The sequence below is a fragment of the Pristiophorus japonicus genome, chromosome 14 (genome assembly GCF_044704955.1).
Source record: "Pristiophorus japonicus isolate sPriJap1 chromosome 14, sPriJap1.hap1, whole genome shotgun sequence".
Lineage (NCBI taxonomy): Eukaryota > Metazoa > Chordata > Chondrichthyes > Pristiophoridae > Pristiophorus > Pristiophorus japonicus.
The window spans coordinates 104276685-104294584 of NC_091990.1; the positions used below are offsets into that span (position 1 = coordinate 104276685).

Genomic DNA, 17900 nt, shown 5'->3' on the forward strand with positions numbered 1-17900 from the left:
TGGTCTATAGTTTCCTGCTTTCTGTCTCCCTCCTTTCTTAAATAGGGGTATTACATTTGCAGTTTTCCAATCCGCTGGGACCTCCCCAGAATCCAGGGAATTTTGATCGATTACAACCAATGCATCCACTATCTTTGCAACCACTTCTTTTAAAACCCTAGGATGCAGGCCATCAGGTCCAGGGCACTTGTCCACCTTTAGTCCCTTTAGTTTACCAAGTACTTTTCTCTAGTGATAGTGGTTGTTTTAAGTCCTCCCCCACCCTCCCCATGCCAATAGCCCCTGATTATCCATTATTGGGGTGCTTTTAGTGTCTTCTACCATGAAGACAAATATTTGTTCAAAGTCTGCCATTTCTCTGTTTCTCATTATTAATTCTCCAGTCTCATCCTCTAAGGGATCAACGTTTACTTTAGCTAATCGCTTCCTTTTTATATACCTATAGAAAATCTTACTGTCTGTTTTTATATTTCTTGCTAGTTTATTCTCATAAACTATCTTCTCTCTCATTATTTATTTGTTGTCCTTTGCTGGTTTCTAAAAATTTCCCAATCCTCTGGCCTCCCATTTGACTTGGCCACTTTGTATGCCATTGTTTTCAATTTGATACCATTCTTTACTTCCTTGGTTAGCCACGGATGGTTCATTCTTCTCTTAGAGTCTTACTTTTTCACTGGAATAAATCTGTACTGAGAGTTATGAAATATCTTCTTATATGTTTGCCGCTGTTCATCTATCGTCTTAAACTTTAATATATTTTCCCAGTCCACTTTAGCCAACTCTGCCTTCATACCTTTGTAAGTGTCTTCATTTACGTTCAGGACACTAGTTTGAGACCTAGCTTTCTCACCCTCAAACTGAATTTGAAATTCTACCATGTTATGATCACTCTTCGCAAGAGGATCCTTTACTATGAAATCATTAATTAATCCTGTCTCATTACACTTTATCAGATCTAAAATAATCTGCTCCCTGGTTGGTTCCACAATGTATTGTTCTAAGCAACCATCCCGCATACACTCTATGAACTCTTCCTCAAGGCTCCCTTTGCCAATTTGATTTGTCCAATCAGTTGAGTCATATATGGGCCAGACCGGGTAAGGATGGCAGATTTTGTTCCCTAAAGGACATTAGTGAATCAGATGGGTTTCTATGACTACCTTGGAGTTTTATGGCCATTACTGACGCTAACTTTTCATTCCGGATTTATTTAATGAACTGAATTTAAATTCCCCAGCTGCCATGGTGGGATTTGAACTTGTGTCTCTGGATCATTAATCCTGGCCTCTGGATTACTGGTCCAGTGACATAACCACTATGTTAGCGTACCGCTGAACTCGAGGATGTGAATTTTGAAATCGAGATGTTGCTTAACCGGGAGCCAATGTAGGTCAGCGAGCACATGGGTGATGGATGAGTGGGACTTGGTGCAAGTTAGGACATGGAGCAGCCGAGTTTTGGATAAGCTGAAGTTTATGGAGGGGGGAAGATGACAGGCCAGCGAGGAAAGTGTTGGAATAGTTGGGTTTGGAGGTAACAAAGATAGAGATGAGGGCTTCAGCAGCGGATGTGTCCAGTGTCTTGACCAGTGATTCCTGAAACTCCAATGTCCCAAGGTCTGTAGCTGGGCTTACACTTGGGGGCAGACATTCACACTGAGAGATCGGACTGCCCGCCTTATGCCCTGCCTGATATTCCCTTCCATTGAAGTCATACCATTCACACAGCACAGCGCTATTTTAGTTAACCTGTTTTAATAAAGAATAACATGGAGGAAATCTTCACGGCGCTAATATTGCTGATATTTTGCGACCTGCCGTACATTATGTGAGGTCCTTTTAATGCCAGCTTCTCTCTCCCCTGTCGCAGGTTTATCGCTGTGTCCATCCCACTGACGTACAACCGGAAACAGGTTGATCTGCGGCAGATTATCCTGATCTCCATGACCTGGGTCTTGGCGTTTGCTGTAGCCTCGCCGATTGTCTTTGGCCTGAACAATGTCCCAGGCCGCGATCTGACGGTGTGCCGGTTAGAGGACGATAACTATGTCATTTACTCCTCAGTCTGCTCTTTCTTCCTCCCCTGCCCCATCATGCTACTCTTGTACTGTGGAATGTTCCGGGGCCTCAAACGGTGGGAAGAAGCCCGGAAACGCAAACTGAGACATAACTTGCACGGGTTCAGGAAGATTAATGGAAAGCCCTCGGAGTCGCAGACACCCCCTCTGCTAATCGAACGGAGGCTGCCGGACGGCAATCAGGAAGAGCTGCACCTCTTCCCTAAGTCTGACTGCGATTTATCGAAACAGTGCGCCGACCAGTCGCTACAGACCGTGACTATTTCAGAAGTCAAGTACGTTCAGTCTCGCTCAGTGATCAGAAGGAAGCGTGCAAAGATCAACGGGAGAGAACGTAAAGCTATGAAAGTGTTGCCAATTGTAGTAGGTGAGTCACTGTCCTGTCGGGCTCCACGTCCATTGTATCTCGCTCTAAGTCATTACGGTATTTCATTCCATTGCTGCCTGTTTAAACTCTTGTCCTCCAGCTCTGCTTGAAACCAACAGGAAATTTCAATTGGTTCCAGTGACGCATTCAAAGTATAATCTCACAGCACAGAGGGAGGCCATTCGGCCCATCGTGCCTGTGCCGGCTCTGTGAAAGAGCGATCCAATCAGTCCCACTTCCCGTGCTCTTTCCCCACAGATCTGCACATTTCTCCCCTTCAAGTATTTATCCAACTCCCTTCAGAAAGTTAGTGTTGAATCTGCTCCCACCGTCCTTTCAGGCAGCGGGTTCCTGATCACAACAACTCGCTGTCTAAAAAGATTCTCCTCATCTCCCCCTCTGGTTCTTTTGCCAATTATCTTAAATCTGAAAATGTTGGAAATCTCAGCAGGTCAGGCAGCATTTCCAGCATTTTCTGTTTTTATTCCAGATTCCAGCATCTGCAGTATTTTGCATTTGTACCTTCAATCTGTGCCCTCTGGTTACCGACCCTTCTGACACTAGAAACAGTTCCGACTTATTTACTCTTAACAAAACCCCTCTTCATTTTGAACACCTCTATTAAATGTCTCCTAATCTTCTCTGCTCTAAGGAGAACAATTCCAGCTTCTCTAGACTGTCCACACAAGTCCCTCATCCCTGGAACCACTCTGGTATCCCCTCTGCACTCGCTCTAAGGCCTTGACATCCTTCCTGAAGTGTGGGGCCCAGAACTGCTCACAATACTCCAGCTGCGGTCAGACCAGTGATTTACTAAATGTTCCTTTAGTGCAATTACTGCTTCAATAATAGTAATATTTATTTTAATACTGTGACCTGAATTCTCTTAATTAGCAAGCTGCAAGAAAGGGAACTGCACCATCTTGTTAATATAAGACTCAGGATCTGGGAGGGAGATAGCACCAGATTAACACCGGCTCTGGTTGAGTCCGGTGAGAGACCCAATCATTCCTTTGTGTAAACCATTCTCGGCGAAGGTGATGGATCTGTAAGGGGTTCTCGGGAAGTGTTGTTGTGCCTTGGGTGTCTCTCTCTGGGCTTCAGGCCTCACAGCTTATGCCTGGCCTGTGAGGTACTCTGAATGCTGCAAGAGCACCCCTGGAGAGACTGTGTCCACAGCTTATGAAGGGGGGTTTGAGACTCATGCGTCCCCACAGCTTATGCCTAGCCTGTGAGGCACCTGTGAGTGTCAAACACTCCTAACCCCTTCTTCCCTAGCCTGTGACACACAGTTGAACGTTTTTGAGGCGCTCCTAGCTTCCCTTACACTGTTCTGACATAAGACTCACGATCAGGAGATGTAATACAATAGAACTGAGACAAGGTGATTCCAAGAGGAAATTAGGCTTCCAATTTATTTGACAAGGTGTATCTCAACAAACAGCAATACACCAACAAAACAATCCCCCTAAATCCCACTAAACGGACACAACGAAAATCTTTACACAAGTTTAGCAGTACAATGCCCAACCTCCCACCTTTCCTGGCCTGACTGAGTTGGGAGTTCTGGGGACCAGAGGTTATGCTCACTACTGTGCCTTTTGCAGTCTGGTGGTTTGTTTCTTCTATCTTCGGTGTCTTCGGACACTGGTTTTCCTTCAGTGTCGAGAGGCTTGCTGGTTATTGGATCACAAGAGCAGAGAGCACACACACTGGGTCAGAAACCCCTTTTTATAGCCAGGTATCCAGTCCGCCTCTCCTGCTGAAATCGATCCTTCCCATTGGTGGGCTTTGTGATTTTGAAAAATGCAGCAGTTTTAGATTATTGCGAGCTTTTTTACACGATGTTAACCTACTCAAGGTTTGAGTGGATGTTGATTGCGTTGGCCTCCTGTAGCCATTGTGTAGGCCCTTGAGTTGTTTTGGGTTCCCTAGTTTTCTGAAGGTCTGCATAATTTCCCTCCAACTCAGTTTTCCTAACCTACTCAAGGTTTGAGTAGGCCTCCTGTAGCCATTGTGTAGGCCCTTGAGTTGTTTTGGGTTCCCTAGTTTTCTGAAGGTCTGCATAATGTCCCTCCATAGTGTAAACATGGGGAAGACAATATCCCGATAATAGCGATGAGTCAGTCCCACAGTTTTCGAGCAAGTGCTCTCACATTGGCTTGAAAGCCCCATGCTTCGGGCTGATTCTGTCCCACCATTGGCCCTCCGGTGTCCTCCCCCGTCCAATCACTGCTCTGCCAAGGTCAAACCGTCTCGGTTTCAATTCACAGCACAGACAGATCCCACAGCCCTTTTCTTTCTGGGCAAAATGAGGGGGTTTTCGTCCTCCCCTACATAATCCCCCATCTGACACAGTCAGACACCACTCGAGTGTGTCAAAGTTCAGGGTGGTGAGAAAACCCTAGGTCTCCCAAATTGCCCAACTTTCCCCAGTTTAACTCTAAACTGATCCCGTCAATATATATCATAATTCCTTTTAACGCGGTACAAAACACAGAATCCAACAGGTTACAATACACGACCGCAATATACATATATGTACTTAAGGTTACAGCAACAATTGTACATTGAGTCTCATTTCAGTCTTAACCGTAAAACAAAGAAACCTGCCCTGCAAACTCCCCAGGGGCCATGTATGAAAACGCAGTCATCCCTGGGAATAACAAAACCGCCTAAGTGTTGCGGTCAAGCTTTGTTTACACGCCTTGAGTGTTTACCAACGGCTCTCCTGGCTGTGTAGTAGCCTGAGGAACTGCTTTCTTTTTCCTTTTCTCCTGAGCTTACAGCTTGTAACGAGCAGATATGCTACAATCAGGAGTTGGCCGATTACTAAGGCATGCGATCCCACCCGGATCCACGCAGGTATGTCTGCCCGTATTCCCAAATCCCACCATGCTGGGGTTTTAATCTGGGCAATCTCCCCCGCTAGAATTTCAGTTTTCTGCTCCATGGTGTAAAAATGTTTTTGAGACAAATCCACTGCCTGGAGGAGGGCTGTAAGTTTCTCAGGTAGTGGGGCAATGGGATAGCCAAAATGGGCGACATATTGTTGTAGGTGGCTGAGGTTGTTTTGTACCGTGAGGTGAATCGTGGAAGGTTCAGGGATGGGTGTGATTCTGGCGTGTGCCACTTGAACATCTGCCCTGGGTTTAAAGCAAAAGCTGCTGTACGGTATTGGACACCACCTTCCCGGTCCGTGTTCATACCGTTGGGCACTTGTGGTGACACAATATGTCCCACTGCCTACATATGCTACCTGTGGAGGCATGTGGTTAGGGGCCATTACCTCCATTGTGCAATTGATAGGCTCTGCCCCAGCAGTGCTGAACCCGCATTGTGGCCTTGCAAAAGCGTTCAAGTGCTGGGGGCACAGGATTACCTGTGCTCCCCTGCTCTGACAACCCGAGAGGTCTGTACCTGTCACAGTGTGCTCCCACATTGTGACATAAGGTGGGACCTCTTGGAATCGAACATGCACCCCTCCACGAATGACTCCCACATTCTCCACTCGGTACAGGGGTGCTGGTCGTGGGGACGCCCCCATCACGGGCATCCTGACCACCACACCCATGATGGTATGGTTTGACTTTCCACAGTCCACCAGTACCGGGTAGGCTTCCGACGCTACACGAAGTTGGCAAGGACTCAAAACATTATCATAAGGGTGCAGTGCTGCTAAGTGCTGGTTGCTGATCCAGGAGGGGACCTGTCCCTGTCTCAGATCCTCGAGGTTACTCCGTCCCTCTCCCAGCAACCAGGCCCCATAGAGCATGCACACCTCATTTTGGGCGGCTTGATCGGAGGCGTTTCTATCCTCCCGAATCAAGACGTTTACAGCCCTGGCCTGTGCCTCCAATTGAGAGATAATCTCCTTTCAGTGAACTGTCATTGCCACCTCTTCGTGGAGCGCGGATCCCACTACGGTATTCTCGTCCCCCAGGATTTTGCGCAGCTGATTCTTTAACCCATTTATCTGGAGGGCCAGCTGCATGTTATCCAAACTGTTTATGGCGGACGCCCCGGTGTTAAACCCTGTGAAAATGCCATTTAAAGTGCCACGCCTCTGCCTGCCCGGTTCGGCCCTCGTAACATGTTCCAAACACAAAAATGCTGTACCCAACCGTCACTGCCTTACCTAAACACATATGCACACAACACAAAGTAACAAAACAGGAAGGGAAAATATATACACCGCCACCCGTCCTCGGGTGGCCAGGCTATATCCTGTCACTGTACAGGCGTCGTCGACCACTTGGCTGACCGTACCCTGGGGACCAGGATGCCCTCCGCTGAGGGGCTCGTATAGTCCCCCTTAATGAGTCTTGTGCTGCCCTCCAAGGCTCTCCCGAGCCCTGGATAATCGATGGGAGACCCTTGCTAGCGCAACAGAGCACCCTCCCTGTTGTCTTTCGCCTTCTCAGTCTGGGGCGGGGAGCTAAGTAAACAGGGGACCACGGCGCCCTGGGCTGTGGCACTCTGTCACTCCTCCTTACTGTCGGTGCAGAGTCCCACGTTATGGGCTGCAATGCTATCTCCTCCACCTCTTGGGCTAGCCCCAGCTGATCCACCATGGGAGGTTCAGCTTCCCCTCGGACCTTGCTAATGGTAGAGCCTTTCTCCCTACTTCTGTTAGTGGGCTGGGAACCTCTACCCAGTGGTGGGATAGCCTTACTGGAGCAGTGAACCATCCCCGGCTGTAGAGCTTCGGGGCCCGCTGCCTCCTCCGGAGCCTCCAAATCCACCGGGGCCTGTTCTTCCCCCAGTGTCTGATTCCCTTCCCTTGCTCGTCCCCTCTGTTTTTTACCTCTTTTGGGGTCAAGCAATTTACACTGATTAATGTGATACCACTTCACCCGGCGAGGCAGTCGAACCGCATGGACCATAGGGCTAGCCTTGTCGACTATGCTGTATGGTCCCATATACAGTGGTTCAAATACCCCGACCCGGGCGAAGCTTCTCACCATCACCTGGTCGCCCACCTCCCAATCATGGTGACTGCGGGGTTCCAGCAGCAGCCGATTGGCACGGTGCTGTTTACCCATGTTGTTGGCCGCCTGCCAGTGAATCTGTTGCAGCTGTTCAAACAGATTCCTGACGAAGCGGTCCCGGTTCACCTCTCGAAGCTGCCCTTCGGTGAGAACCGGCGCCAACACATGCACTGGGGTTCTCATGATCCGGCCAGTCATCAGCTCATGGGGTGAGTTCCCTGTGCTCTTTGACTGACTGGCCCGGATTCCCATGAGGACCAACGTTAAGACCTCCACCCACTTGTTCGGTGAGTCTCCCGTCTCCTTGCGCTGCCTTTCCTTTAGGGTCCGGTTCAGGCGTTCTACGGGGCCTGAGGACTGAGGGTTGTAGGCGACATGCCATTTGGCTCTTAACCCCAGCACCTTTAGGGTGGCCTGCATCACCTGGCCGGTGAAGTGGCTTCCCCGGTCGGACTCCACGATTTGAGGTAGACCCCACCGAGAGAACACCTCCCTCACCAGGATTTTTGCAGTCCCCACTGCGGTAGCTGTTCGGCAAGAGAAGGCTTCCACCACTTGGAAAACACATCCACCAGGACGAGGCAGTATTTATAACCTCCCTGGGCAGCCGGTAGGGGTCCGATGTAGTCGATCTGGATCGACTGCCATGGTCCCTCTACCCGCCTGACGTGTCCCATAGACACCTTCCTTTTCTGAGGGTCTGAGTTGTTTGCAGCGCAAACCAGACAGCCCGCACAGAAGTTGCGGACGTCTTCCCGGAGGCCTGGCCACCACCCTGCCTTTTCTACCCGTTGCCAGGTAGACTCTGGCCCGGGGTGTCCCGCACCTGGACTCTCATGGGCCAGCTGAAGGAATTCCCTCCGGTGTTGTGGCGGCACTACCCATTTGTCCCCTTTAAACAACATGCCTTCCCTCACAGCAATATCTGCAGCACTGTTTGGGCCCTCAGCCTTTTCTCCCTTTTTGATAGCAGCCAAGACAGCCTTCAGGATCGGAACCTGCATCTGGACTACTTTAAGGTCCGGGGCCTCAGCCGCCCCTACGCTCCCTTGTGTCCCTGGCTTGCTTCTTGCTACTGCTATCCTGCCTGCCTCGTATGGGTCCCATGGGCGACCTGTACGAGCACCTTCCCTTGCCAGCAGGTCTGCCTGCCAGTTACCTTCCTCCCGTGGCTCAGTTTTGGAGTGGGCCTTTACCTTATGGATTTATACATCCCCGGTTTCTCCCACTGCAGCCACGATCATTTCTAGCAGGGGTTTGGTCACAAGGGGCTTCTCATCCACAGAGGTGTATCCCCGGCGTGACCAAATCGCCAGATACTCTGTACATGAATTGCAAGTGAACATGCTGTCCGAGCAAATCGTGTATGGGGTAAGGAATTCCTCGGGGTGTGTGACCACATACATCACCGCTGAGAGTTCTGCCTGCTGGGCACTCAGGGTGCATGGGAGTTTAAGAGCCAAGACAATCCCTGCCTTGGGATCCCAAACTCAGCAGCCCGTGAGTCTTGTACCCGCGGATACTGACCTGGAGCCATCAACGTAGATCTCGTGGCCTGTGGGGTGTATCCCTGCCCGAAATCCAAAGTTAATGTCCCATACTCCCTCCACAGAGCATCTATGCGGCTGCCCTGGATAGATTAAATTTGCTGCGAGCCTGGGCTCGCAGAAGCCCTTGACCTTTAAAGTCATTTGGGAGAGGAGGAGGGTCCAGCGAGTGATTCTAGCACTGCTCACTGTCCCGTCCTTAATCCTCCCGTCCAACAGCATCTGCGTCGGGGTATGATGGGTGAGGAGTGTAATGGGGGATACTCCGGTAAAGATCTGAGCTCTCTTTATTGCCCAGTGGGTGGCAAGCAAGTGCCTCTCACAATTGGAGTATCCCTTTTCTACCTCATTGAGGACCCTGGAGGAGTACACCACTGGTCTCAGCTGACCGTTTCGCTCCTGGAGCAACACTGCACTTAAGCTGTCCCCACTGGCTGCCACCTCCAGGAAGAATTCCTCCCCCCCATCAATTGCCCCTGGGGCTGGTGCTACCTGCAGGTCTCTCTTAAGACGGACAAATGCTGCCTCACAGCCCTTGTCCCATTCCCACTCGACCCCCTTGAGTAGGAGTCTGAGCAGAGGGGCGGCAGTGGCTGCATAGTCCTCGATGAAGTCCCTACAGTAGCCAGTGATTCCCAGGAAAGACCTTACCCCCGACCCATCTCTAGGGACAGGGAGTTCCTGCACTGCCTTTCTTCTAGCCTCATCAGTGGCCCTTTCTCCTGCCCTTATCGTCAGGCCCAGGAATTTTACTTCTCTTAGACCTATCTGGGCTTTCTTGGGGTTAACTTTAAAACCCCCCTTCCTTCAGTAAGACCAGCAGTTCGGCCAGCAGTGGACCATGTTCCTCACTGCTGTCTGTGAACAACAACAGGTCGTCCATATATTGGACCAGCTGGTGTGGTTGGCTGAAGCCTTTTAAGCAGTTCGCCATGAATTGGTGAAAGATGCTGGGACTATTATGAAAGCCCTGTGTGAGGCAGCTCCATGTATACTGCTGTTCCCGGAAGGTGAAGGCAAACTTGTACTGGTCTTCCCTCCGTACAGGGATAGACCAGAACCCGTTGGATATGTCCAACCCTGTGAACGTGGTTGCGGATGCAGGGATTTCCCCTATCAGATCCGCAACCGCCGCTACTGTGGGGGCACAAGCTGGGATGTTTTTATTGAGTACCCTATAATCCACCGTAGCCCTCCAAGAATTGTCCGGTTTCCTAACCGGCCAAAGCGGGGAGTTGACATGGGTGGCTATGGGTCTCAAAACACCCTGCTCGACAAGCGAGCTTAAAGCTGTCTCCAAGTCTGCTTCTGCCTCTCGGGGAAAGCCATACTGCTTTTGCGGGCGGGACATGGGATCCCCATCTATTCTAACCTCCACTCCTGTGACTCTCCCACAATCGTGTTTATGGATGGCAAATGCTGCAAGATTTACTTGCACATAGGCCCGGTACTTGGCCGGTGTGTTACCGACCAGAACCTCCAGGTCGTAACCCCCTTTTGGCTTCATTGTACACAGAGTCCCTTTTCCCTGTTTCTTATCAATAACCATGACTTCTCCCTCTGCTCCCGTGCCCACTGTACCCCATAGACAGTGATTCCTCAAGTCTACTAGGATCTGGCGAGCGATAATGAAATCAGCCCACAAGATCCCTTTTTCCACCTGCTCCCAGTTCATCAGGGCACACTTCCATTGTGTTTGGAGTGCTCCAAAATGAACTGCGAGCTGTACTGAGAAAAACCCAGCCTTCTCATTTCTTGTGAACCCAACTAGTTGATACGGCACCCCGTTTGATAGAGGTGAGGTTGCGGGGTCCTCCGAATGGACTATCGTGCTGGAAGCATCAGTGTCCAAAAGGTAAGTACCCAATACACCCTTAACCTCCATCTTGACCCAGGGTCGTCCCCAGGGGTCGTATTCTAGTGGGCACAGGTATGCAGGCTGGGTCTGGGCTAGTCACGGCCTCTGTACTGGCAGGGTTGCTGGTGCTTCCCTGCCTGTTGCCGTGGCTACCTTCCCAGTCCCCTCCAGCACTGTCCTCACTGCAGCTACTATCTCGTCAAGGGATGATGAGGAGCTCCCTCCACTTCCCCCACTCTGGCGGCTCCCGAAGGACTTCTCCCCCCCATATCTCTTTACTGGGCTCCTGCAATCCCTTTTAAAATGCCCAGCTTTCCCGCACCCGTAGCACACTCCCTCCTTATCAGACGAGCGGCCACCCTCCTGGTGCCATTCCCTTTTGGGAATCGAGTTGGGTTTTACTTCATTTACCTGACCTTTGGAGGTTTTCTCCTCCTCCCCTCCTCCATTCCGTTGGACCAGTGCCAGTTGCCTGACCACTGCTTCCTTGGTGAGGTTGGGGTCCTGGGAATCGAACCACAGTTCTGCCCTGGCCTTGAGCCGGGGCAAGCAGTTTGCCACCAGCATCCTCAGCCAGCGGCCAGTCTGTACCGCGGAAAGATTTGCCCGGTCGAGGAGCTCCCCACAGGCTGCGTGGTATACCACCCACAGCCTGTCCGCAAACGCCTGCAGACCCGTTCGAAAGGACTGCTGTCATCGAAGCCCATAGCCTCAAGGACGGCCCTCTGGACCTCAGTAAATGTGCGCTGCCCCCTCCGGCATTCTGCCGGTAGGGCCTGGTACAATTTGCTGTCCAGAGAGAAGAGCAGCAGCTTGGCTGTCTCTTCCTCGTCGCACCCATTAATTTCCCCTGCCTGCATCACCTCCATGAAGTGGATAGACGGGTCCCCGCTGCGAGTGAGTTTGGCCAAATGGGCCACCATGGCCCTGAGTGATTGAACTCCATGGGGAATAATAAAGTCGCTCTCCAGCGCTCCCTGACCTTGGCCACCTCCCTGAGGAGGACCATACAAGCGCTGCCTGACTGGGCACATCCACCCTGGTTCAGGATCTTTCTGCGCTGGTCCCTCTATCTCCGGCTGTCCCACCATACCCAGTGCAGCAGACAGTGCCTGGTCGCCTGATCCAGCCCTTAACTGACCCTCGGCGGGAGCCTCACATCCCTACTGCCGAGCGGGACACATTGGTCCTGCCCCCAGCCCTGGGTATGCTACTACCTGCGCGCCCCGCTCCTCCTGGTACCCCACCGGACAAACCACCAGTGCCTCAGGAGGTGGTCGGGCGTCTCTTGCCTTTGGATTCTCCTCTACCCCCCAATACTCTCCTTTGTCCCCTGTGGGCCCTCCAGGTCCAATCAGGGCGACCATACCCTTTGCCTGGGATAGAGCATGTGTGAGAGTTTTAATCCTCTCCTGGCAGGGACCGTGATCTGCAAACTCACTGCTACTGGCCACTTTATAGGCTGCCTGTACGTCTTTTAATTTATTCTCTACTTCCCAAATTTTCTGGGTGTATCGAGAGTTCTGTTCCCGGAGGGATCCCTCACTACCCTTGGCCTCAGTGACCTGACACTGAAGATAGTCCCGGCTATTTCGGAAGGTCTCCTCCAACTGCCTCTTCCCTTGCTGCTCCTCAGCTAATTCGGCCAGCAGGTTGTCCCCAACCACAGCCCGAATAGCAGAGAGCTCCTCTGATTTCTGAATTCTCTGTTCCAAGTCCTTCACCCGCTGGTCGAGCTTTCGGACTTGGCGGGTGAAGCAGATAAGCCAGATGGCCTTTTCCACCCTGCGGTTGTGGTCCTTCCCTGCTGTCCACTGGGCGCTCTGCCCGTGTGAGGGCTTGCACCCAAGATTTGGTGAGGTTCACCTTGCCAAAAATGTACGAGGAAATTTTCTCCTCCATTTTAGTTTTCTCTCTTATCACCTCATCTGTTATATTAACATCTCCTGTTTGCTTATGTCCTGCCGTGGTCACCATGTTCTGTAAGGGGTTCTCGGGAAGTGTTGATGTGCCTTGGGTGTCTCTCTCTGGGCTTCTGCCCTCACAGCTTATGCCTGGCCTGTGAGGTACCCTGAGTGCTGCAAGAGCACCCCTGGAGAGACTGTGTCCACAGCTTATGAAGGGGGTTTTGAGACTTGTGCGTCCCCACAGCTTATGCCTAGCCTGTGAGGCACCTGTGAGTGTCAAACACTCCTAACCCCTTCTTCCCTAGCCTGTGACACACAGTTGAGCGTTTTCGAGGCACTCCTAGTTTCCCTTACACTGTTCTGACATAGGACTCACGATCAGGAGATGTAATACAATAGATGAGACAAGGTGATTCCAAGAGGAACTTAGGCTTCCAATTTATTTGACAAGGTGTATCTCAACAAACAGCAGTACACCAACAAAACAATCCCCCTAAATCCCACTAAACGGACACAACGAAAATCTTTACACAAGTTTAGCAGTACAATGCCCAACCTCCCACCTTTCCTGGCCTAACTGAGTTGGGAGTTCTGGGGACCAGAGGTTATGCTCACTATTGTGCCTTTTGCAATCTGGAGGTTTGTTTCTTCTATCTTCAGTGTCTTCGGACATAGAAACATAGAAACATAGAAAATAGGTGCAGGAGTAGGCCATTCGGCCCTTCTAGCCTGCACCGCCATTCAATGAGTTCATGGCTGAACATTCAACTTCAGTACCCCATTCCTGCTTTCTCGCCATACCCCTTGATCCCCCTAGTAGTAAGGACCTCATCTAACTCCTTTTTGAATATATTTAGTGAATTGGCCTCAACAACTTTCTGTGGTAGAGAATTCCACAGGTTCACCACTCTCTGGGTGAAGAAGTTCCTCCGCATCTCGGTCCTAAATGGCTTACCCCTTATCCTTAGACTGTGACCTCTGGTTCTGGACTTCCCCAACATTGGGAACATTCTTCCTGCATCTAACCTGTCTAACCCCGTCAGAATTTTAAACGTTTCTATGAGGTCCCCTCTCATTCTTCTGAACTCCAGTGAATACAAGCCCAGTTGGTTTTCCTTCAGTGTCGAGAGGCTTGCTGGTTATTGGATCACGAGAGCAGAGCGCACACAAACTGGGTCTGAAACCCCTTTTTATAGCCAGGTATCCAGTTCACCTCTCATGCTGAAATCGATCCTTCCCATTGGTGGGCTTTGTGATTTTGAAAAATGCAGCAGTTTTAGATTATTGCGGGTTTTTTTCCACTGATGTTAACCTACTCAAGGTTTGAGTAGGTGTTGATTGGGTTGGCCTCCTGTAGCCATTGTGTAGGCCCTTGGTTTGTTTTGAGTTCCCTAGTTTTTTGAAGGTCTGCATAATTTCCCTCCATAGTGTAAACATGGGGAAGACAATAGCCTGATAAAGGCGATGAGTCAGTCCCACAGTTTTCGAGCAAGTGCTCTCCCATTGGCTTGAAAGCCCCATGCTTCGGGCTGACTCTGTCCCACCATTGGCCCTCTGGTGTCCTCCCCCATCCAATCACTGCTCTGCCAAGGTCAAACCGTCTTGATTTCAATTCACATTGCAGCACAGACAGATCCCATAGCTCTTTTCCTTTTAGGCAAAATGAGGGGGTTTTCGTCCTCCCCTTCAGATCCCAGGGTGTGAATAGTCGACTGTTTCCCATTGAAACCCAAATGAAATCACCTTGGGCTCAATTTGCGATGTGAGCTCATCCAAAACTCTGCTGCCCTGTGTCCTAACTCACACCAAGTCCCGCTCACCCATCACCCCCTGTGCTGCCCCGTGTCCTAACTCGCACCATCCCGCTCACCCATCTCCCCTGTGCTCGCTGCCGTGTCCTAACTCGCACCAAGTCCCGCTCACCCATCACCCCCTGTGCTGTCCCGTGTCCTAACTCGCACCGTCCCGCTCACCCATCACCCCTGTGCTCGCTGACCTACACGCCTCGATTTTAAAATTCTCATCCTTGTTTTCAAATCCCTCCCTAACTCTATAATCGCCTCCAGCCCCGCAACACTCTGCTCTCCTCCAATTCTGGCCTTCTGTCCCTCCTCAATTTCCATCGCTCCACCATTGGCGGCCGTGCCTTCATCTGCCTGGACCCTAAGCTCGGGAATTTCCTCCCTAAACTTCTCCGCCCCTGCCTCCTCCTTTAAGATACTTCATACAACCTCCCTCATTGACCAAGCTTTTGGCATTTGTCCGAATATCTCCTCATGTGGCTCAGTGTGAAATTATTTGCTTTATAATACTCTTGTGACGCGCCGTGGGAGTTAAATACAATTTGTTCTTGGGTGGTAATAACCCCGAGAGTCTGTGCTGGGATATCTTCCGTTTTCCACTTATAAAATGATTTGCGTACCGACACAAAAGGAATGATAGTGCCATTTCCTGGCTGACATCAAATTTGGGTGTGTAGCACACCACAAGAATGCTGGAGATTGCAGAAAGATATAGATTCGCAGCATGGGCGGGCAGGCAGGGGCAGATACAGTTCAGGGCAGAATAAAGTCCTGCAGGGAACAATGGAAGGGAGAATATCCTTTCCGATATAGTTGGTAGAATCTCAGTCGCAGGTTTTCCCAAACACAGCAACATACCTGCTCACAGTTTGAAGGAACCGAGGGTGATAATTGGACATGGAACTCAGCATTATCATAGGCAACCCTTCGAAATCGAGGACGACTTGCTTCCACTCTAAAAGTGAGTTCTTAGGTGATTGAACAGTCCAATACGGGAATTACAGTCTCTGTCACAGGTGGGACAGACAGTGGTTGAAAGAAAGGACGGGTGGGACTGGTTTGCCGCACGCTCCTTCCACTGCCTGCGCTTGATTTCTGCATGCTCTCGGCAACGAGACTCGAGGTGCTCAGCACCCTCCCGGATACACTTCCTCCACTTAGGGTGGTCTTTGGCCAGGGACTCCCAAGTGTCAGTGGGAATGTTGCATTTTATCAAGGAGGCTTTGAGGGTGTCTTTGAAACATTTCTTCTGCCCACCTTGGGCTCGTTTGCCGTGTAGGAGTTCCGAGTAGAGTTCTTGCTTTGGGAGTCTTGTGTCAGGCATGCGAACAATGTGGCCCGTCCAACGGAGCTGGTCGAGTGTGGTCAGTGCTTCGATGCTGGGGATGTTGTCCTGATCGAGAACGCTAACATTGGTGCGTCTGTCCTCCCAGGAGATTTGCAAGATTTTGCGGAGACATCGTTGGTGGTATTTCTCCAGCGATTTGAGGTATCTACTGTATATGGTCCACGTCTCTGAGCCATACAGGAGGGCGGGTAATACTACAGGCCTGTAGACCATGAGCTTGATGTCAGATTTGAGGGCCTGGTCTTCAAACACATCTTCCTCAGGCGGCCGAAGGCTGCGCTGGCGCACTGGAGGCAGTGTTGAACCTTGTCGTTGATGGAACTGGGAGCTTGATCACAGAGTTTCTGCATAAAACCCACCTGGAAACTTGCACTGTGGGTGTTGAAGATTTTAGCTCCCGCTACATTTAACAAATATAAAAACCTCACATTAATGTAGCCAAACTGGTTCAGCTGTGACACTCTCGGTGCCACAGTGAGGGGTCAGTTTAGTATTTTATTTCTGTTATTAAACGGTTTGAGGGGACAGTCCGATTTAATCCCAAGTGAGAAGGATTAGCTACTGATTAGAGTGAGGCCAGAATTTCACACAGTCAGTGCAGCGACTGGCTGACGCCAGCAATGGGAAGCCCAGAGTAATCCTGTATTTGATCCAATAATACGGCAGACAGAAAGTGTGTTACAACCAGTGGCAACACGGTGAGGGTATCAGGACTGGTGTTTAGTGGTGTGGGGTATCAACACATAAAAGGACAGTCTCTGATTACACAGAGTTTGTGTTTTCTCAGGATCATCGGTTCAAACCCTACAAGTTTTCCCTCCCTAATATAAAAACAGAGAATGCTGGAAATCTCAGCTGGTCAGGCAGCATCTGTGGAGAGAAAAGTTGAGGCACTGCTCCACGGCTGATCTGACTGGACTCATCCGTTCATCCTCTTGATTGACAGCGAGGTCGATTGCTGGTTGGGTGTGTGTTGGTGGATCGATGATGGTGATGTCCTTTTCAAGTTGTTCCTGGTTGTCAGTGAATCGCAGTTTGGTCTGATCCAAATGTTTTCTGCACGTTTGTCCATGACATAGTTTGACAATAAACACTTTATTTTCCTCCTTGGCCAAGACAGTGCCAGCAACCCATTTGGGACCATGACCGTAATTAAGGACAAACACAGGGTCGTTTACATCAATGTCACGCGATACAGCCGCACGATCGTGGAACATGTTTTGCCGTTGACGCCGGGTTTCCACATGATCATTAAGATCCGGGTGGACTAAGGAGAGCCTGGTTTTGAGTGCTCTCTTCATTAACTATTCCGCCGGGGGAACCCCGGTAAGCGAGTGGGGTCGTGTCCGGTAGCTGAGTAGAACCCGGAATAAACGGGTCTGCAGAGAGCCGTGCATCACGCGTTTCAAGCTCTGCTTGATAGTTTGGATTGCCCATTCCGCTTGACCGTTGGATGCGGGCTTAAACGGGGCAGACCTGACATGCTTAATGCCATTGCGGGTCATAAACTCGTTGAATTCTGAGCTGGTGAAACATGGTCCATTGTCGCTGACAAGGACATCGGGCAAGCCATGGGTGGCGAACAAGGTCCGGAGGCTTTCAATGGTGGCAGTGGACGTGCAGGATGACATGATTACACATTCAATCCATTTAGAGTAAGCGTCCACTGCTACTAAGAACATCTTTCCTAGAAAGGGGCCAGTGAAATCTGTGTGGATCCTGGACCACGGTTTGGAGGGCCATGACCACAGACTCAGTGGAGCCTGCCTTCGTGCATTGCTCAACTGTGAGCAAGTGTTACATTGGTGTACACATGACTTCAATTCCGAGTCAATGCCGGGCTACCAAACATGCGACCTGGCAATAGCCTTCATCATGACTATGCCTGGGTGGGTACTGTGTAGGTCACGTATAAACATTTCCCTGCCTTTTTTTGGCAAAATCACGCGATTACCCCATAAGAGACAATCTGTCTGGATGGACATTTCATCTTTACGACAGTG

At 50.5% G+C, this 17900-nt stretch overlaps 1 protein-coding gene across 1 annotated transcript in view; it reads left to right on the forward strand.

Moving 5' to 3' along the window:
- Positions 1-17900, forward strand: part of drd4b (dopamine receptor D4b) — a 168145-nt gene that overhangs the window by 116264 nt on the left and 33981 nt on the right. The window contains exon 3 of the mRNA XM_070898579.1: positions 1870-2444. Within this exon, the coding sequence (XP_070754680.1) occupies positions 1870-2444 (575 nt within the window). The remainder of the gene's footprint in view (positions 1-1869; positions 2445-17900) is intronic.